The following is a 20,111-nucleotide window of genomic DNA, read 5'->3' on the forward strand; positions in this document are numbered from 1 at the left end:
TTATTCCTTGTTATAGAAAAGCACTAACCATTAAACATTGCAACTGCCGTTTCACTTGTCGCCCCTCAACTCTCTCCTTACTCAACTTCCCACAGGTTCGAGTCGGAGACAAGTGCTCGATTGTGATCGTAGATATGAAAGAGTTTTGCATACAAGTATATCGTAACGTATTCAGTATCGTTATTGTATCGCTATCAAGCCTATTGACTAGGACCGATCCGAAAGCCCCAAAACATGCTGTACAATTGTGTGTACTTTGGTTCTAACTACATACGTTTGTGTGTACTTGCTATGGCCTGATCTGGTTTATCTTCCTCTATAAGTTCCTTTGAGTACGTATTTTTAATGAAGTTCTGCTGGGAAACAGATCCCTGCTATCTAATGATTACTGTCTCACTTTTTGCGTTTATCAAGCAATATCTATCGTACAGCTCTGGCGTCTCTTAAGTACAAAGGTTTCTCATTTCCCCATGTGGGTGGGGGGAACTTTTCTGTGGTGCATGGATGGGGGAGCACTGTGCCTGTCTATGAGTCTCTACGCTGGTAGATGTGATAATGGAAAATTCGTAATTGCTAAAGCTGCACAGTGCCCCCATGATTGTGACAAGTGTGGTTTTGTGTTTTCTGAGTGTAGTACCCAAGATTCCACTACAACATGTTCATCTCATTATCTGTTTGTATCTATCTGTTCTCGACTTCTGAATCTTCTGAGATATTTGTTTTTTGAATGCAATTCTAATATTAGAAAGACAATTAGATTATATTGCTTAGCTGCCGGGAGAAACATGTTGCAATGGACTCTCGACAGTTGATGCAGAAACTTTGCGTTGACCCAGTCCCTAGACTGTTTCCAAGTTCGATATGAATGAAGAGTTAGACTAGATGCTATCTTTAATACTAATCCACCCAGTTTGGGAGGCCCAAATACTTTTTCCTTAGGTGTTCTTAGCAGTCATTTGTCGAGGCGCCGGTTCGCCCGCCTCTGCGTAAAGACAGGATCCCTCACTGCAGGAGCAGGTGTCGCCCTCGCGGGAACTATTGCAGCAGTCGCTGGTGTACTGCCTCTGCTCGTACTCCGCCAGCATGTTCTCATTCTCGCTCTCCAAGCAGGGCTGCACCGCCGGTCCTCGTCGGCGGTGGTGTCCACCGCGCTGTTTGCCACTGCTGCCATGTTCCTCCATCTGCAGCTGCCGTTTGTGACCCTGCGAGGTTCTCGAGTGGTCAGAGCACTCGGAGGAGCACTGGTAGATCTGGTGGCTGGAGGAGGTCGGATGCATCGGGTGACTGTTGGGATGCACCGGTTGGTACCAGCCCTCGGGAACGGGAACTGGCGGTGGGGGCTGCATGGGCGATGGCGTGGCCAACGCATCGCAGCTATTGCAGGCGCGGCTCTGGGCACAGCGCGTCGCATTGAGGCCAGCCTGGTACTCGCTGGTTGCATGACGCTGCGTGGCAAAGGGAAGGTGGTTGGGCGGTACTACTCCGCCCGGAGCTGCAGTGGCAAAGTAGGCCGGCAACTGTGGCGGATGCTGGTTGGTGGGCGTAATTTGGTATCGGTTCTGTGTGCCTCCAGCCACCGCCGATAGCGGATTGCTGTATACATTCTCTGGGGGACAGGCGACAGCATATTGGGGAGAGACTCCCCAAGCGGAAAAGCCGCCCGAGGAGCTGCTGTGTATTGAAGCGTTCAGAATGCTGCACGGAAATGGAAAAGTTAGATAAATTCTCTATTGATGGAACCAACTTTAAGGGGAGTTATTTCTTAGAGTTTAACTCTAACCTTTGGTTGGTGGAAATGCCTGAGCCCGCACTCTTGGAGCTCTTTCGCGAAGATTCCGGTGATCCCTGAGCATATCCGTAGGTTGAAGACGGCGGTGGATGTTCTGGTGGCGGAGGTAGGAACTCAGACCAGTTGATCGGCTCCACCGGGTACTGCAAGAAGTTTGATTTTACAACAGGAACAGCAGGAGCCTGACCGGGATATGCATCAGAATATGGCGAATGAGTTCCCGAGTCCTTGTCGGCACTCAAAGATGTGGCCTTGGTGCAGGTCTCGCTGGAGGAGGTTCCAATGATCATGGTTGTGGCATAGGGCGTGGGATTATCGGGACTCTGGAATAAGATTTCTTGTAAGTAAGGAAACTTGATGGAATGACTATGTCTATAAACCCACCTTGCGGCAATTGTAGAAGGTAGTGAGGTTACGGGTGTCCACTTCGGCGTAGTCGGTTCCTCCATCGGAGTTATTGTAATTCGACTGGCTGCTGTTTACGTGGGACAGTAGCTTTGATTCACTCAATCCAGAATCCTTGTCAGTATCTGCTGTTCGCCAGCCACGATGATGGTCTATCCACAGGCTTTCCTTGCTATTTATATTTAGTGCGGTTATCTCGTTGTCACTGACCACTAGAAAGAGATATTGTAGAATAGTATGTAGTATATAAATTATAGATTAAGTAAATAATAATATTGATACATGTTGCATAAGATTCACTTAGTAAAAACAAACACTTACCACTTAAGTGACCCAGTTCCTTGGTCATTTGATGCTTTCTCTTGAAGTACACCATTGATATAGCCGCAGAAATAACGAGGACTAGAAGAACAATGCAGACCAGCACCATAAGCCAGGGGCCAGAAAGGTAGTCTGTGGTCTTCCTATGAGTCGTGGGATTAATCTCGTTGGTGGGTAAATTGCCATTGTTGTGATAGGTGAGATCTTGACCCTCATGTCGGCCATCATGAGTGCCGCTGGGATGTGCCCGAGGCGGATGCACATGATGGGTGGGGTCCATAAAGAGAGATATCTGCGAGATAAAAGAAGATTATTAAGAGCCCAAAGCAAGCAATTAAAGAATTAACTTACCGGTTTTGAGTAGGGTCCATCCCCTGCCTTGGTAAAGGAGTTCAAGCGCACGCTGTACACGGCTCCGGTGGTTAGGTTGTTCAGAAGCACAGAAGTGGTGGTGGCGTTAAGGGTCATATTGGCTAGAACCTTCATGGTGTTCCCGGCACTAACCTCGATCTTGTAGCCATAAAGATTACCATTGTGGTGCTGGCTGGGTGGTGGCGTCCAACGCACCCAACCGGCGGTTTGGTTGTACATTCCAATCTGAATATTGTCGGGTGGTGCGGAGGGAACTACAAATGGAAAAATATTAGTGCTGAATAGTTAACTAATCTTCTTAGTGCTTACCATCTTCATAGGTGAGAGCAGTCTTGGAGTTGCTGGGCTGTCCTTCAATGGTCTCAAAGAAGGGCGTTAGGAAGAACTCGTACTTGGTGTACTTTTTGAGATTTCCCACCACAAACGATTCTGCGGAGACATCCATAACAGTGATCGAGTGATACTGCGAGGATGACAAACTGGAATCCTTATAGTGTATACGCAGGCCCTAAAAGAGATTGTAATCAGATGTTAGGTTTTGGGTTTGGTTAAGATATAAGAGATAGAACTTACCTCTACGTATTTTTCATCAGCGCTGACATGCAGCATCCATTCTAGTCTCACAGCACTGGCATTAATAGCTGAGGCATCTATAAGCTCCACGGACTGTTTAAGAAAGGAATAAAGTTAAGGATATCGATACACCAAGGGATCAGGATTCAATTTTCTCACCTTTCCAGTGAGTAGAGTTCGTGCTGCTGACAAATCATTGGCTGAAGCTGCATCGAAGTCCTCATCAATGGTTTTGATAGCATTGGAAAGGCCTGAGGGCACAGATATACCCTGCGTATTCTCCGCTCTAACCAAGAAGACATATGAAGTGCCAGGGCTAAGACCGGAGATCTGTATAAAAATAAAACATAATGTTAGTTTACAAGGTATTAAATTAATTATAGCTAATCTTACAGTCACTTGGGTGTCGCCCACACGATGGGCAGCCACAATCCAGCCGGTTTGCAAGTCCGGACTGAAGTACTCCACAGTGTATCTGTAAATCGAAAACAAATTTAATGATAATCTCATTGAATGGGTGTGCCGGCAAAACTTACCCAATGATTGGACCCACAGCACCCGGTTTCTCTTGGCTTTTGCCCCAACGAAGACTTATGCTGGTGCGGTTAACACTCAGGACTTTGGGTGTGCCTGGAGGAGCAGGATAAGTGCTAGGATCTGCTGCACGATGAAGAGATGAGGAGCCAGATTTGTCGACCTATCCAGGAGTGGATTCGTAAGTTAATCGGTTTATGGCTGTATGATTAATCCTCAAATTTACCGTTAAAATCGCTGACCAGGAAGTCTCTCCACGTTCCTCAGATGCAGTGCAAGTGTAGGTTCCAGAGTCACTATGTTGGAGATCTAAAACAAAAAACCCAATTAGAAGACATGTCAAAGACTACGACTTTAGTCAAGCTTACCATCTACTCGCAGTGAGCTGCCTTGGATAATGCTATACCGACTGCCAGTTTGCACCGCATGTCCGTTGTGGAACCACTTAATGCGGGGACTAGGATTACCCGTTGCACGACATGGCAAAGTGGCCACCGATCCTTTGGGCAATGTCTGATTGGCAGGTCCAATTTGAATAATAGGAGGCGGACGCTCGTCTACAGAGCTGACTTGAAGGAAAACTCGAACCGTGGAGGAATCTACCACACTAAAAGCGGAGCACACATAGAAACCTTCATCTTCCTGTCGCACATCCGTGATCTGCAGGGTTCCATCGGCAGCCACATGCTGCCGGCCATGAGAGCTGTTCGGGAACATGAGAGTAGATACTCCTTCCTTGGTCCAGAAAACTGAGGGCGGTGGGTTGCCGGAAGCCATGCAAGGCAGCTGGACAACGCCATTCAGTCCCACTTTCTTGTTGCTGGGTCGCTTGGTGAAGTTGGGAGGAGCTTTAATGGAATGAGCTTGAGATTAGATGATGATTCAGTGATTATAAATAATTCTTACCATGAACTGTCAGCGAAGCCCTTGCGCTTATCTGACCCACATTGTTGTGTGCCTCGCAGACGTAGGTCCCCTCATCGCTGGGCGTTATATTGGATATTTCCAGACTTTTCTCATCTTGGAGGATTCTAGCCCTGGATACAGGAATATTGCCCTCCTCCTTCTTCCACAGTACCTTTGGCGGTGGATCACCGCCCACTGAACAATGGAAAGTCGCAGTCTGTCCGTAAAGCATAACCTGATCCTTGGGCTCCTTCATGAAGTATGGTTTCACTTGGACAATCAGCTTGGCATAGCTGGATTCCCGAGTGCCAACGAGATTTTGTGCAATACACTTGTAGTTGCCCTCGTCAATGGGCTCCACATTGCTGATGAGCAGGTTGCCACCATCCACGATTCGAACTCGGGAGCTGGCGCCAAAAGACATGGCTTTCAGGTCGTCCAAGGGAACGCCATCCTAGGAGTACAAAAAGCAGTTTAGCTTTTGAGTTCGTTTGACTTTCGCAGTCTAGTTTTTGGTACCCACCTTTATCCAAATGAGCGTTGGCTCTGGAATGCCTTTGGGCGGCCCACACTCCAGCAAAGCCGTCTCGCCTTTGGCCACTCGCGTGTCTTTGGGCTCCACGCGAAAATCGTCGCGCAAAACTGGCAAAAGGAAAAAAAAATAATAAGAAAATCACAAAATAATCAGAGACAAAGCTTGGCGTGTGGGCAGACAAGTTGCAGACTGAAGTGGCGGACTAACTTACCAGCTATCTGGAGCGAGGCATGGCGACTAACGGCCTGGCCCACCCGGTTCTTGGCCACGCACCAGTACTCGCCGCCGTCCTGCTCCTTTTTGCCCTGAATGGTCCTGTAGAAGAAGAGGGCGCCGTCCTTGAACTGGACGCGGTGCGATTTCTTTTCGTTGGTGCTGACGGGTTCGCCATCCTAAAAATGGGAGGTAGAGGGGGAAATTGAGTTACGATTTGGTTAAGTTTGGGAGGGTACACTGAAAGAAACTAAGGTTATGCTACTAATATGTATTGAAAATGAAAGCGAATTTTGGTTTTGGTTTTTTAGTTTGAAAACTTAAATTTAGAATAACCTATTTTATTAATATTATATATTATAGCTCAAAGTTTCTTAAGAAATTAAAATTTTAATAAATTTGAGTAGGGAAATGTTGTCTTATATTTTGATTTTGTTTGCTATTTAATTTAAAAGTATTTATTATCGTTTATATGGAATATATGCTAATCAAAATTAATGAATTCTTTTGAATTTCGGGCGGATAAGCGTGCAAATATTTATAAATATATAATAATATTAAATCAAGTTGAAAATATGCGACATTTTATTGGGCAGAGGTTAGTGAACCCGGTGTCTTCTTATCAAAAACGGACACTCTCTGCCATATTATAAGTCCAATTTAAAAATGTTATACTATATTTTTCAAATGCAAATTTAAAAAAGAGAATATCAATTGCAATGCCAATAAGATAGACAAATCTTGTTTCAGTGTACTTTAATGGCCCAAGTGAGGTTTGAGTTCGAAAAGAATTATTCTGTGGGTACCTTAAACCACTCGATAGTGGGTTCCGGCTTGCCCTCCACTTTGCAGTTGAGTGTGGCGGGTTCATTCTTCTTGACGACCAGATCCGTGGGATGTTCAATGATGCGCGGCGATTGATACTGGCCTGCAAGGTGTTAAATGGGATGAAGGGATGTGGGTTAGCTAGGGATTCGATTCCTCTCAAAAGGTTCGGAGGATTACCTCTGACTGCTGGCAGGCCAGTGCTGGCCACCAGGATGAGGAGCAGCCAAGCAGGCAGGAGCAGCATCCTGCTGCCCCGACTGCGACAAGGATTAATAGTAGTATTGCTCGTGCTCCAGGCGATGGCGTGGTTTTCGGGAGTCATGGGATGCATTATGTGGTGGTGCTGTTGCGATGACGATTCTACAGATGACCCAATGCAGCGGAGATCATTTTGGCGTTGTTTTGGGGTCCTGAATGGATGGATGGATAGATGGTTGGTTGGCTGGTGTTATATACATATGTACATATATGGGTTAACGAAATGTGGGCAGCTGTTAGGATGGTCTGTTAGATAGGCGTGGCAGCATTATAGCGCCATTATAGCGGGGGCTTTGCGGGGTTTACTTGGTTTTTATCTGTCCAAAATTCGAAATTATTTCTCGCCTGCTCCACTTACGACTGCATTTCCATGCGATAAGCACACACACTTGGCCACTTTGACACACACGCACACACATTGGCAGTCAAACTCACACCCACATACATACATATGTCTATGCTGGTTTTCCATTAATTTTATTTCCGTATTTATCTCTCTCTGTGTGTTTATCTCCCATTCGAAACGCAACGACCAGCCCCGAAAATTTACAATCCAAATTCTGATTTGGAGTTTTGATTTCACGTTCTCACACTTTCTTTATAACGTTTTATTTTATTCGTTTTTAGTTCTTTACTTTTCTTTTTTGGGTTTTTATTAATCAGCCGCGCAGTGTAAGTTTTTGTTGGTATTTATTCGTCGTCGATTGCTCGCTTTTCGGGGTTGTTTTCTCCATCAGCTCTCCTCGCGCACATTTTCCACATTTCCCGAACGAAATTTCTTTTTGGTAAAATTACAAGAACAAGAACCCACTCCCCATCTCTCGCTCGCACACGCACTCACTCCCAATATCACTCACGCTCTCCCTTTCGCACTGCCTGTCGTTCCTGGGACTTCCCCCCGTTCCGCTTGTTGTTGTATCTATAACAGAGTATGTTGTATCTATAACTCCTTGTAATATTTGCGTTACATCCGCAGCAGCTGCACTTTGTAAAGCCCGAAATCGGGACACTCGGTTTAAGTAGCCTCGCGGTTTAGTCACTGATTAACGGAGCCTGAACTTACTTTAATTTAGCTGCTGCAAATCAAATATTTTCCTGCGTTTTTAGTGCGATTCACGGCGCTGGGAAAACTCAATTGGTCGTGGGTGTCGTGTCTGAGGAAATCTGAGAGCGCAACGTCCGGAATTGGAATGTAAAGGCATATTGGAACGATTGACTTTGATGGAACGGGCAAGGGACCCGACTTGAAATACTAAAAAATACTATACTTCTATCTTTTTTCGCTGATCTGGCAATATCATGAAAGCCACTGTTTGAATTTGAAATTTTCTTCGCGGGCGATAAATTTTGTAACGCCAATGAATAAAAATTTATTTTTTTTTATTTATTTGATATATGGTTTGAATAAGGTTATATATATTTATTGTTTACTTGTACTTTTACTTATTACTATAGGCGGCAGTTTGTATATGAATAAAAATGTATAAATCGCATTTTTGTAGTAACGTTTTAAGCCTAAAAGTAAAGTTTAATCAAAAACTTTTAAAAATATTTATGATTTGATTAGATGACATGCTTATAGGGAGGCATTCTTATTGCCTAAAGTTGGACCATTTAAAAATCTTTGTTTTTTGACTTAATTTCTCAATATTGATTTAAATTTAACCCAAGTCAATCTTAAATATTTAATTTTATTTAATTTAACTTCTAAGGCCTAGTCCATCCTTCCTCTAACCAGAGTCCTTGACCGCACCGCATTGGAGAAATTAGCATCAAAGGCCGGCGCACGATTTCTTCCCGGGTGAAAATGGAAAGTGGGCGGAGTGTTGGGCGGTGGTGGTCGACGACCAGTGGGCAGGGCACTTTTCACCTGCTTGGGTTGAAGCTGCAGGCGCGCCACCCTATCCACGGACATGCTCTTGGGCCGCCGGGCCAGATAATTGTGGATGTGACTATTGGAGCCATGGGCAATGTTCAGATTGACCAGGTAATCCTGCAACTGTGCCTTCAGCTGGCTGTTCTCTGCCTCCAGGCGACGCTTCTGCTGCTTCAGGCAGGCCACGTCCACAGCGACGTTGTTGACCCGCCGCCAGAAGGTCTCCATTTGTGGGACAACGGCAACCTCATCCTGGAAAGGCAAAATAATAGTCAGGTATGGGTCATTATTAAAGTAGTTTAATGATATTTGAATGTCTTTCACGCCTAGTTTATAAATCACCTTAAGAAGATCTGTGCCTGGATCAGAGAAAACTCCATTATCTTGATTCTCTACCTCGCGTATCTCTACAACCTCGCGGGATATTTCAGGCAGCTGGAACATCCTCTCCCGTTGGGTTTCCATCTTGGCACAGACCGCAGAGAGTTGAACCAAGGTCTCGCCCTTATTAGCAGTCTCTTGGAGTGACTCCAAGGCATTGTAACTCTCCACAGACATCAGCTTAAATGCCTGGTGATCCCTGGCCACCTCCTGCTCAACACAAGTGCGCAGCTCCCTTAAGCGTTCAGTCAACTGCTGTTTGATGGCTTGCCTCTGCTCCAGCTGTCCCTGCTGCTTAATGTAAAACTCCTCGGAGACCAAACGCAAATTGGCCAATTGGTCCACAAGGTTCTCGATTTCGTGGGTCTGCTGGCTTATCTGGAGTGCTGCCTCTTCATCGCGTTGCTTAAGATCCACGTACTCCGCGTAAAAGCCTTCTATGTGCTGACAATAGCCAGCCAGAACCGACTGGTACTCCTGCCACAGCTTCTCCAGTCGAGCTTCACCTCTGGAGGTGATCTGCTCCAGCTGCAGTTGCATCTGGAAGCAGAGAATTTATTTGTTGTAGCTTGTCTTATTACAGTTTTATGTGGCATTTCTGTAAATTTCATACTTTCAGTTTATAGTGCAAATTTTACTTCTTCTAGTTTTGTCTTAACTTCATAAACGGATTTCAGCGTATCATTTATTATGATGTTTGAGGTCTCTTACTATTAAGTTACCCTAAATATCTGTTATTAAGTTTCATAGAAATACTGAAAAGTAGTTCAAGCTTTTGTGTTAATGATAAATCAAAGGAAAATATTAAAAAATTAATAAAAAAACCGCCATCAAATCAGCACGCAATTCCAAAACGAAGATTGATATGCGACTTGGATCATTGTGTGTCACTCAGTCTGCAATTTTGCATGTCACTCTCGTGAACTATAAATAATTTTGGATCAACTAGCTGCTCCAATCAGTTCCCGAGATGCGCTTACTGATCGTTCTACTGATTTGCCTGAGCTGCTGCTCCTACTCCATATTCGGTCTCAAGTGCCGATCCCAGGAGGGATTGGGTGAGGCGGAGCTAAAGAGAACAATACGCAGCTGTATGCAACGTCAGGACGACAGCGAGGATCGAGGCCGAGAAGGGCAGAGCAGACAGGGGAGTACCTATGGATTCGATTACGGACGTGATCAAAATGATGAGGATAGGGATAGAGATCGAAATCCAAACATCATGGGTGGCTATAACAACCGCAGGCAAAGAGGTCTAAGGCAGACGGAGAGCAGGAACAACAGTACAGGCAGCAGCGGCGGACAGTGTGTGGCCCAGTGCTTTTTCGAGGAGATGAATATGGCATGTATTCACAGTTCTTTGGAAATACTCCAGGGGATTCCTATCAGCTCAATCATCTAATCTATAAGGATAACTTCTTCCTCACAGGTTGACGGCAATGGAATGCCCGATCGCCGCAAGGTGAGCTATCTGATGACCAAGGACCTTCGGGATCGGGAGCTGCGCAACTTCTATGCGGACACCGTGCAGCAGTGTTTCCGATATTTGGAGAACAACAGCAGGAACAGGCATAACAAGTGCACCGTCTCCCGGGAGCTGGTCAAATGCATGTCGGAATACGCTAAGGCGCAGTGCGAGGACTGGGAGGAGCACAAGAACATGCTCTTCAACTAGGAATAAACTTACCCCACTTTTTAGGTCCTCGCAGCGATCAAGGAAGCGTTCGTGGTTGTCCCTAATTCCGCCATCGGTGCTTTCCTCCAACTGATAAAAAACGCACTCGAGTTGCTGCTGCTTTTGGGCATGCATTTCTTTAAAACCGGAGGAGTCCTGTTCCCATTGGCTTAGCACAGCTTGCTTGTCGTCCTCGTAGATCCTTCGGAAGAACTCAATCCGATCCTTATGGGTGTCTAGGTTTGGGAATGGGATTAAAATTGTTAGTGTATAAGGCTTATGGCTTGGGTTATTAACTTATATAGATTATTGTATTTAGAAATTCTCTATTATTGCCCATTTTTATAGATTTCCCAATAATAAATCGGTGTTTTCCAACGGAAATCCCAATAGTTTCGGTGGCATGACACCATGATTAAATAAATACATTAAATGCCTGAACAAATCGGAAATAATGGTCATTAAACACAGTAATTAAACACAATGTTTGTATGTGTTAATTCTAAAAGTTTTCCTCAATTAAGTTTCCCATTGATTTATTTTTACCCTGATCTCAGACATACCAACGATTTTTGTAATGTTTTCCATATGCGATTGCTGCAGATTGGCGTACATATCCTCAGTGGATTCAATGTGAGCAATGAGGCGATGGATCACCTGGTCCTTGCGCTTCAAAGCCTCCTGAAAGAAGGACTCCACGTCGACAATTTCGCGTCGCAACTCTTGGATTTTCACCTGACGCAAAATGCTGCGCCACTCCTGGTTGATTTTGGCCATGTTCAAGCGGCCAAAAGCATCCTCCCTTTTAAGTTTGTTCTATTGGGAAAAAGAAAAACCAATTAAGAGCTTTTGTAGTGTTTTAAATTCGGAGAGTGATACCTTCATGTACATGGAAATAAGCTGCATCTTCCGGCGTCTCGTCTCCTCTTCCATGTCGGCCCTCATTTGCAAATACCGGGCACGCTCCTCTTCGGACATTTTGGCCAATTTATTGCCTTTTCCTTTACCCTTTTTACCCATGATTCTGTTTTTTTACTGCCTTTTACAGCCAAAAATCTGCTTATCAAATTTCAAAGGCCAATCTCTGACTAATTAAGCGAGTAAAAGCCGCGCCTCGGAAAATAAATAACAAATTGATTGCCGGCGTTGTCATGGCAAGTCTCACTAGCCCACCCACCCGTCGCCAGGTTGGTTGCCATAATAATGGATGTGAATTAAATTAATGCGAAATATTGCAAAAGCCCATTAGGGCTGTCCATCAAAGGGGAACCATTTGACAAACATACTAACTATATATAAAACTGTGGCTAAAACGCTGCTAGTCTGTCATCATGCTGAGAGCTGGCTTTGTGATTTGTGTGATTTTGGCACAGCTTTCGGTATGTATTTATTTCAGCGATTACAATTTGGCATTGCATACTAAAATATTATTGTAGTACCAACTATTAAGGGTACTTGTAAGCTAGAGGAATGATGTTAGTTTCCTCTGATTCCAAATCTTTCCCTTTGCCCTATTCCTTTTGTTTAGGGTGGACCCCTTGCTATCCGCATTCATTGCCGTCACACGGAGAGTATCCATGAGGAAAACATTCACCACTGCTGTAAGCATCCTGATGGCCATAACGATGTTACGGAAATGTGTGCTAAGCAGACCAACTTTCGCCTGCCGAATCCCAATGAGGAGGCCATGGAAGATGTGACAGTGGACCAGGCCATGGTGGGAACCTGCTGGGCCAAGTGCGTTTTCGATCATTACGATCTGATGGAGAACAACACCCTGGATATGGTTAAGGTGCGATCGTATTACAAAAGGTATCATTCGACGGATCCGGAGTATGAGACAGAAATGCTGAGTGCCTTCCGAAAATGTCACACGAAATGTAAGTCGAAATGTTAGAAGAAGTTAAGTATTTAATTTGTAATTTCCATTTTTAGCTGAGGATGCCACTGAACAGTTTCTTTCACTTCCGATTGTTAGGGCCTTTGCAACTTCTAAATTCTGTAAACCAACCTCCAGCATTATCATGTCCTGTGTTATCTATAACTTCTTTCATAATTGTCCCAAGAGTCGTTGGTCTAATACCACCGAGTGTGTGGAAACTTTGGCCTTTGCCAAGAAGTGCAAGGATGTCCTAACGACGATGTGAAAGAACTGCTACTATGTGAAAATATGGTGAAATACAACGTTGTTAGTTCAATAAATAATAAATAATAAATTAACATTCAATCATAGAAAGAAATTTTAGTTAATCAATTGAAAGTACTGAGCAGACTCAAGGAAACCAAATGCCTTTCAAACTAAAATTTTCTAAAATAGTTGGGGGATACAAATCAGATTATATTAGTTTTAAACGTTTCTTAATCCATTCTGTAAGCTGGGTTATATAATATAATATTATATATAATAAATATAACTAACTAGAGTGCCTCGGAAGTCACTATGTTGTCCTTTGAACTAAAGAAAATATTTAAATAATAAACGCTTACAGTGGAGCTTTTAGTGTCCTATGTTTATGGGTTCATTAAAAGCAATTTAAGTAAAGAAAAAGAAATATATTTCAAAAATTTAATGTTCTTTATTATCAAAAACTAATTACAAAGTAGCCAGCGAATCCTGGCACTTCCTGCTAAAAGCCAAGGTATCCTCGCACTCCTTGGTCTTGGACCAACGATCTGCCGGGCAGTTGTGGAAGAACTGACGGATCACGCAGGCCAGGACGACACTAGACTTGGGCTCACAGAAGTGCTGGGACATCTGCTTGAAGAGAGGCTTCGACAAGAACAAGGAGGTATTCTCTTCACCTTGAAAACAGGTAGTAGGTAAATTAAGATCCTTTAAACCTTACATCTATTACGTACTCTTGCCATGGCAGTGATCGAAGGCGTTGATCATTTCCTTGACATATTCCGGATCGTCGAAGAACTTGTCAGTGAAATACTTTCTCACGGCATCCATGTCCAGCTCACTGTCCTTCATGAGATTGAGTTTCTTAAAGACACATTTGCCAAAGCAAGTGCCTCGAATGGCCTGGTCAGCTGTGATGTCCACCAATGCCTCCTCGTTCTTATTGGCCAGCATGAAGTTGGTCTCCTTGGCACAATCCTCGATTATATCGTTGTGTCCATCGGGATGTTTGCAGCAATAATGGATATGCTCCTCCTTGATGGAGTCCGGGTTCTCGCAATCAATTTTAATGCCTCTGGCGAACTAGGAAATAAATTTAATATTTTTCTTTTATTTAGTTTAAAAACTTACCCAAATTAGGCTGCAAAAAGTGTAAAGAATAACGCCCTTCATTGCTCTGAAGTTTCTACTAAATTCAGCAAACTTCACCTACTTATATACTGGACATCACTATAATTAAAATAAAATCAGGAAATTGCCTTCAATTTAACAAATGTCCAACCATCCGCTACCTGCAAATGTTATTTTCTGCGCTCATTAATTTTCCGTCATTACTACAGAAATTTGTTACATTTAATTAAGCAATCCAATTTGGATTTTAAATTGATTTATCCGAATAATGAGGGCGCATGATTTTATAAATATTATGGCAATGTTAAATAAATAACATTCGGAGAGCGATGGTCAAGTTAAGTTATTGTTGGGCGGTCCTAGTACTGGTGGCCATTGCAGAAGCGCAGGAATCCGATGAAACCGAGTTGGTGGACAGTTCTGTAGATGACTTGACTGAGGATAAATGCAACCATAAGGTGAGCTAGATTGGGAAATTGTAATGATCCAAATATTATAGTTTTTTTGCTTTCATTTAGAGAGCTGGCTGCTGCTCTGAGCTCTACATTGGAGATGAGGAGCAGCTGGTTAAATGTTTCGCCATACACTCGGCCAAGTTACCGCCGGAAGGGGATAGTGACATAGGCATGACTCTGAGGTTTCTGTCGGTAGGTAAATTTGAATAAGTTTAACACTTTGTAAGTTAAGTTATTGACATTAAGATGGTCTTTTAACCTTAAACAAAAAGTAAATCCAAATACTTTTCAGTGCTTTGTGGAGTGCATTTACAAGCAAAAGAAGTACATTGGCAAGGGTGACACCATTAACATGAAGATGGTCAAGCTGGACGCGGAGAAGATGTATGAGAATCGTCCAAAAGAGAAGGAGTACCACATCGAAATGTATGAAAGCTGTCGGAAGGATGCAGTGGGAGTCTATAATATCCTAAAAGCCAGTCCGGGAGCTAAGGTTCTTCTCAAGGGCGCTTGTCGTCCCTACCTGCTGATGGTGTTCATGTGCATGAGTGACTACCATCAGAAGCACGAGTGTCCCTACTTCCGCTGGGAGGGCAGCAAATCGGCGGGAACAAAGGATACATGTGAGGATGCCAAAGCCAAGTGCTATGTGATTGATGGAATAACACTGCCTGCCAAGAATCCTGCCTGAAAATATTGATTGTGGATAAGGTCTTACTAAACTGAATTGATTACATATCAGCTGCGTTATGTCATCAAATATATATGCTTTACTTTAATAGTATGGATGAGAATGAGGCATAGCTCAGTATGTCTTTTAGTTTTAATCACACATCAAACACAAATTATACGCACTGATGACTGAGTTTGACGTTCGCTTGGCTGAAGTAGCGGACCTGGACAGGATTAACAGGCTGATCCGATCGCCGGGTGCCAAGTGGTTCGGCAATATCCGTCCGAAATATCGGGGCAAGGAAAGCCTCTTTCATTCATATCAGACTTACAGGATCTTAGCTGTAAACAGGGAATCCTCTTCCTTGGTGGCCTATGCCGAGTTCCGCAATTATCCGTCCATTGCCGCATTGCCCTCAGATTGCTGGCTAGAATGGCTATCCGTTAGATACTGGTATCCGATAAATGCAATCCATATGCTACACAGTGGAATATAACATATTCCTCCATTAGTTTAACCTTGTCCATCAGCTGGCTGAATACTCTGTTCTTCAGCTTTTGCATCTACAAGGCTGATCACTCCGAGGCTCTCCTGGAGATTATCAAGGAGGTGTTGTACAGGGAGAACAGGGTGTGGTATCTAATTGCTGTCAAGACTCCTGCTGTTCGACAGCCCCACCACTTCATTGAGACCTTCGACGATCTGGCAAAGATATCCCATGTCTTCTATCCGCAAGAGTATAGCTTGGAGAACAACAGTGTTACGCAGTCCTTATATATCGTCGATCGGTTTGACCTGCTGCCGAAAATTACCTACCGAAAGGCACTGTAAGTAATATTCGGTAAATATTCTATTTAGTTAGCTTCCTATTCGACTAACTCTTAAATAATAATAACTAGTTTATGCAATTAACTCCTTAAAAACACTTTTATTTAAGAGCCGAGGATAACGATGATGTCGTTGCCCTTCAAGAGGCTGAGATGCCCGAACTGCGAGTCGAGTTGGGCGACTACTACATAGCCGAGGAAGTACTCCGACAAGATGCCGAGGCCACGAAGAGCATGTTGATCGTGGCCGAGACCACCAACCAGTGCCAGGAGACAGAACTGTCGATCTTTATGTGGCTGACCACAGGAATAGACATCCTGTTCTATGTAAAGAACTACGAGATGGAACAATTTGGGAACCTAGTGAAACCCGTGGATGGGAAGTCGTTCCACTACGAGACAATGACGGTGTCGTAAGAGATCCATTCATTTGTGGACAAAGTACTTCCTTATCAAAAATATTCTTTAGATCGGTTCAGCGAAAGGCAGAGGCTAGCATGTTCACCGGCGATGCCCTGGACGATCTGGATGCGATGACGATTCTGGGAGGCCTGCAAAAGGTTGATAGCGGTATGAGGTGGGGTAATATTTGTAAAATTAATTTTAATACTTAATATTCAAAGCTTTATCCCAACAGCGTGGCCAGCTTGGGCAAGGTGAAGGTGAGCTCCATTGGTGGCACAATCGATGATACGAATGCGGTCGAGGCGAACAAGTTCTACATGCGGGAATGCCTGTTCGCTAAGTTCACCTACATCCTTGAGAGTGAGTATAACTTTTGATCCCAATGTTCGGTATATAACTTGGCTTTATCTAGAACTTCACAGCACCGAATACTATTTGCGGCGCGAAGAAAATGTAATTAACTTCATATATCCTGTTGGAAAAGAGCCTTCTGGTGCGGCAGCCAGGGAGGCGGCATCAAACGTCTTCCTCCTTAAGTGTATTACTGCCCAAAAGGACTTTCCGCTGCCACGCCTCTTCAACGCTATGGTTGCCATGTTCTGCGCATATCCGGATAGGGACTACTGCATGATGCTGATGAGCTCCACGAACCAAGCCAGCAAGAGCTATCTGGAGGTGTTGCAGTACTTTTTGGTAAATAAATCCAAAAATTTTTTGATAGTTTAATAGTAAGGAGGCCTAAAAGTCTTCAACATAAGACTAACCGTTAAAAGAACGTATTATCGAATAGTTTCCTACATTAATTATTCACCTTCAGCCCGTTGTCACAAGACCCAGCAGCTTGTGTAACCTGGACGAGGTGTACATAACCCATCGAAGCACCATCTTTGGGGAGATAAGCCTGTATAAACTGGAGAAGGAGGATGTGTCCGTGGTGCATCACTTGGCATTGGGGAACTTACCCAATGAAGTTGTTACCTCCGACTCTAGTGGCACCAGAGTCTCTTACTGCTCCAAGGTGGATGAGCGGGCGGACATCGATCATGAGCTTCATACTCTCGATGCCATTATGAAGGATGTGCTGGAGAATGAGTTCAGTGAGTTTGCGGTTTTTACGATTCGGTGTGGAAACTCCACAAAATCGGCCAGGGAAAATACTTCGATTGGGTTTGTGGTTCTTCGACAGTTCCACAGCCATGCCAAGCTCTTAGAACATTATGACCTGCCCATGCATGACAACCATTTGGAACGACGAAGGGCCGAGATTATATCACTGCGACTTCACCCTCTCTTTGTGGTCGGCGCCGATCTGATCTTCAGGGATTTGGCCCGGAAGACCAATTTTTTCGACTTTTACTTCATTAGTGCTTATCATGTAAGTTAATATTATATATTCCTGGGTACAGTTATAGGCCCTATAGAGATACTCTGCAGGGTCAAAAGTACACTAATGACCTAAAGAAAATGATGATGGTCGTAGAGCCGAGGGCTATTAAAAAGGCGCCGGTGTACGTTAGAAGTCTTACAGATCAGAAAAAAGGAAAGTGCCGGTTGAATCTGCCAAAACCAAATTTTGCCACGGATTACCTCATTATATACAGGCATAAACTAAATCCTGTCCAGTGGTTCTCTAACAGCAGGAAACTGGTCATCATCGGTTTCAGTTCAACAACCAAGGCCCTTCTGCGCCAGCTAGTTTTCCAGTGGAATACAAAGGAGTGAGTTGATATGAGGTGACCTAAATATATTGGGGTAAAAAATCATTTTATTTTCAAATTCAATTTAGTCAGAAGCACCCGGAAAACTTCACCTGCTTGAGTAGGCTTCAAGTGACCGTGATATGTCGTGGGGGAATTGTGGAGGCGGAGTACGACAGTCTGTTCAAGTGTCCCTACTGTACAAGCAATATTGGATGTTACCTGTCTTCCCAGAACGATTCCTGCTACATACAAGATTGCTGTGTACGCCTGGACTTGCGGTACTGGGTGCACTTTGTGCCAGGAAAGGTGAAGCTGGTGAATAGGTAAGATAACTATAAGATAGTAGATATCGATATAAGGATTTTCATTGCAATACAAAAAAATACAGAGCGAAAAAGATCGTGAAAGTGGACTCTTGCGAGATCCACTACGACACGTTACTGATAATGTGTGACCGGCTGTTCGCCCTCCAATCTCAGAACATGCCGGCGTACACGACGAGGCCCAGCAACCTCGTCGAGATCAACTATCGGCTTAACAGGCTCCTGCTTTTCTACAAGGTCAGGACACTCTTGGAGGATGTGCCGCGATCGTACTTGATTTTAGTTTATGGCTCCAATCTGTCGACTTATGAGTGCATTGCCTTTTTGATTAGTCATGGAGTGGATTGTTCGCGTTTAGTTTTCGTCCAGCCACATCGATACACTGGCAAGGATCAGGATACAAAGGAAAAGAATCCCTACTGGGACAAGAATCTGCAATTAATCCTCGACGACATTCTCACCGATCAAGGCGTCACTATATATACAGACTACGACTTTCACCACTATAACGTTCACCAGTCGACCAACTTCATTATGGAGGCGATATTTCAGCATTTTCCCAGTCGCAAACAGATAACCTTCGAATGTGATATCTTTTTAAACTTCGGGGAGGGTCATCTCCACCATCGGCACAAGCTATGTGGGTAACCTTTAGCAGAGTTTTAGTAAAACAGAATATAAGAAATTATAGAAATTACCAAACCCCCAGGGCTTAAAGCTGCTGACATTAAAATGGACGGCAATGATATCCTGGTAGACCAAAAGTACAGGACCAATGATCCCAATATCTACGCAGTTGGCAAGTTTATCAAAATGCATCACAAGCCCAACTATCAGTACAAGTTTGTCAGTCAGCGCGAGATCGCTCGGAAGGTGGGTAATACATTCCATCTGATATTAGCTTAGCATTTGATTTACAGGTTTTACACAATTTGGGCATTGTCATTGAGAAAGATTTCGAGGATCGATTTAAGGAACCAGTACTCTTTCAGGCTATCCTTCCGCTCCGTTACTTCATCACAAAAGTGACCATGCCACGGAGATATCTTCGAACACAGTTGCCTGTCACGGAAGTTTGCAATTTGACCACATATAAGAACAAAACCTTCTGTCGGGTAGGACTATCCACGCAAATGTTGGTCGATGAGATCGTGGTTGTGACGAAAGAAGTGAGGTTTTTCTATTACAATAAAAAAAGTATTACCCACTTATTTCCCACATTAGGAGTGCCAATTGGACTTCTTGCAGCACTTCTGTGGCAAGCATGAGTTGCTTCTAAACAAGCTCAAGTCGCGCTATAAGGCGAAAACGATTAAATGCTTTCTGAAGTTCTTTCAAGAGTCCTGGACAGAGTTGATAATGCACGACAGCTTCATGGACCTGCAGGCGGAGAATAAGGAATTGCTTATGCCCATGGCTCTTACGGCTCTATCAGTGGGTCAACTAAGACCTAATAAACGATATATAGTTACCAAATTATTACTTTACAGCGCGTAGATCGAGTTGCCTTAACCGATGTAACCGATTTGGATTTCTTTACGCTGAATAAGCGCTACATAGAACAAAAACTTCTGACCTTCCTGCGGGAGCATCGACGAGACTTCAATCATAAGTTTGCCTTACCCGAGGACTTCCTCAAAATTGATCTACCTGAGTGGGAGCAAGTCATGGAAACGAAGGAAGAAAATGATGAATCATCTGACTCGACAGAGTCATAGCAGTCCGCCTCTCAACTCTCTGATTTCCTTGAGCAGTGCTCCAACTACATTTACACGTTCTACTAATTTATTTCTTTTTTTCATAAAA

The 20,111-nt window shown here is 43.9% G+C and overlaps 7 protein-coding genes across 10 annotated transcripts; 4 read left to right on the forward strand and 3 right to left on the reverse strand.

Moving 5' to 3' along the window:
• Positions 1 to 7,904, reverse strand: LOC108112938 (protein sax-3). Of its 3 annotated transcripts, XM_017223333.1 has the most exons (19): positions 7,798 to 7,900; positions 7,093 to 7,653; positions 6,654 to 6,886; positions 6,455 to 6,576; positions 5,647 to 5,827; positions 5,424 to 5,542; positions 4,901 to 5,354; positions 4,363 to 4,842; positions 4,221 to 4,303; positions 3,997 to 4,157; positions 3,854 to 3,935; positions 3,620 to 3,790; positions 3,461 to 3,553; positions 3,197 to 3,395; positions 2,867 to 3,141; positions 2,516 to 2,807; positions 2,174 to 2,406; positions 1,781 to 2,112; positions 1 to 1,695 (listed from the first exon to the last, which is right to left on the reverse strand). In XM_017223333.1, exons 2-19 carry the CDS (start codon positions 7,179 to 7,181, stop codon positions 936 to 938), a joined length of 4,359 nt encoding a protein of 1,452 aa, XP_017078822.1. In that variant the 5' UTR covers positions 7,182 to 7,653; positions 7,798 to 7,900; the 3' UTR covers positions 1 to 935. The 3 variants fall into 3 exon arrangements, with proteins under 3 accessions (XP_017078822.1, XP_017078823.1, XP_017078824.1); XM_017223334.1 differs by lacking the exon at positions 7,093 to 7,653 and having other exon boundaries at positions 7,798 to 7,904; XM_017223335.1 differs by having other exon boundaries at positions 6,654 to 7,653.
• Positions 7,905 to 8,380: 476 nt separating this feature from the next.
• On the reverse strand, positions 8,381 to 11,732 carry LOC108112940 (dynein regulatory complex subunit 2). The gene is made up of 5 exons (XM_017223336.1): positions 11,546 to 11,732; positions 11,230 to 11,482; positions 10,679 to 10,902; positions 8,953 to 9,531; positions 8,381 to 8,862 (listed from the first exon to the last, which is right to left on the reverse strand). Exons 1-5 carry the CDS (start codon positions 11,684 to 11,686, stop codon positions 8,449 to 8,451), a joined length of 1,611 nt encoding a protein of 536 aa, XP_017078825.1. The 5' UTR covers positions 11,687 to 11,732; the 3' UTR covers positions 8,381 to 8,448.
• LOC108112941 (odorant-binding protein 59a) lies at positions 9,962 to 10,680 on the forward strand. The gene is made up of 2 exons (XM_017223337.1): positions 9,962 to 10,333; positions 10,421 to 10,680. The coding sequence occupies exons 1-2, from the start codon at positions 9,962 to 9,964 to the stop codon at positions 10,664 to 10,666; spliced, it is 618 nt and encodes a 205-aa protein (XP_017078826.1). The 3' UTR covers positions 10,667 to 10,680.
• A 241-nt stretch (positions 11,733 to 11,973) lies between the features above and the next one.
• On the forward strand, positions 11,974 to 12,813 carry LOC108112942. The gene is made up of 3 exons (XM_017223338.1): positions 11,974 to 12,045; positions 12,195 to 12,546; positions 12,602 to 12,813. The coding sequence occupies exons 1-3, from the start codon at positions 11,998 to 12,000 to the stop codon at positions 12,811 to 12,813; spliced, it is 612 nt and encodes a 203-aa protein (XP_017078827.1). The 5' UTR covers positions 11,974 to 11,997.
• A 415-nt stretch (positions 12,814 to 13,228) lies between these two features.
• Positions 13,229 to 13,964, reverse strand: LOC108112943 (general odorant-binding protein 66). The gene is made up of 3 exons (XM_017223340.1): positions 13,923 to 13,964; positions 13,526 to 13,874; positions 13,229 to 13,468 (listed from the first exon to the last, which is right to left on the reverse strand). Exons 1-3 carry the CDS (start codon positions 13,962 to 13,964, stop codon positions 13,260 to 13,262), a joined length of 600 nt encoding a protein of 199 aa, XP_017078829.1. The 3' UTR covers positions 13,229 to 13,259.
• Positions 13,965 to 14,251: 287 nt separating this feature from the next.
• LOC108112138 lies at positions 14,252 to 15,068 on the forward strand. The gene is made up of 3 exons (XM_017221886.1): positions 14,252 to 14,380; positions 14,441 to 14,569; positions 14,670 to 15,068. Exons 1-3 carry the CDS (start codon positions 14,252 to 14,254, stop codon positions 15,066 to 15,068), a joined length of 657 nt encoding a protein of 218 aa, XP_017077375.1.
• Positions 15,069 to 15,231: 163 nt separating this feature from the next.
• LOC108112415 (cilia- and flagella-associated protein 61) lies at positions 15,232 to 20,023 on the forward strand. 2 transcript variants are annotated; one of them, XM_017222258.1, is made up of 14 exons: positions 15,232 to 15,503; positions 15,563 to 15,838; positions 15,988 to 16,290; positions 16,347 to 16,454; positions 16,515 to 16,642; positions 16,695 to 16,975; positions 17,100 to 17,646; positions 17,706 to 18,000; positions 18,069 to 18,305; positions 18,371 to 18,945; positions 19,015 to 19,178; positions 19,226 to 19,474; positions 19,530 to 19,739; positions 19,796 to 20,023. In XM_017222258.1, the coding sequence occupies exons 1-14, from the start codon at positions 15,235 to 15,237 to the stop codon at positions 20,021 to 20,023; spliced, it is 3,870 nt and encodes a 1,289-aa protein (XP_017077747.1). In that variant the 5' UTR covers positions 15,232 to 15,234. The 2 variants fall into 2 exon arrangements, with proteins under 2 accessions (XP_017077747.1, XP_017077746.1); XM_017222257.1 differs by having other exon boundaries at positions 15,235 to 15,503; positions 15,563 to 15,877.
• Positions 20,024 to 20,111: the final 88 nt, after the last annotated feature.

The sequence above is a fragment of the Drosophila eugracilis genome, unplaced genomic scaffold (assembly GCF_018153835.1).
Source record: "Drosophila eugracilis isolate 14026-0451.02 unplaced genomic scaffold, ASM1815383v1 contig_90, whole genome shotgun sequence".
Taxonomy (NCBI): Eukaryota; Metazoa; Arthropoda; class Insecta; order Diptera; family Drosophilidae; genus Drosophila; species Drosophila eugracilis.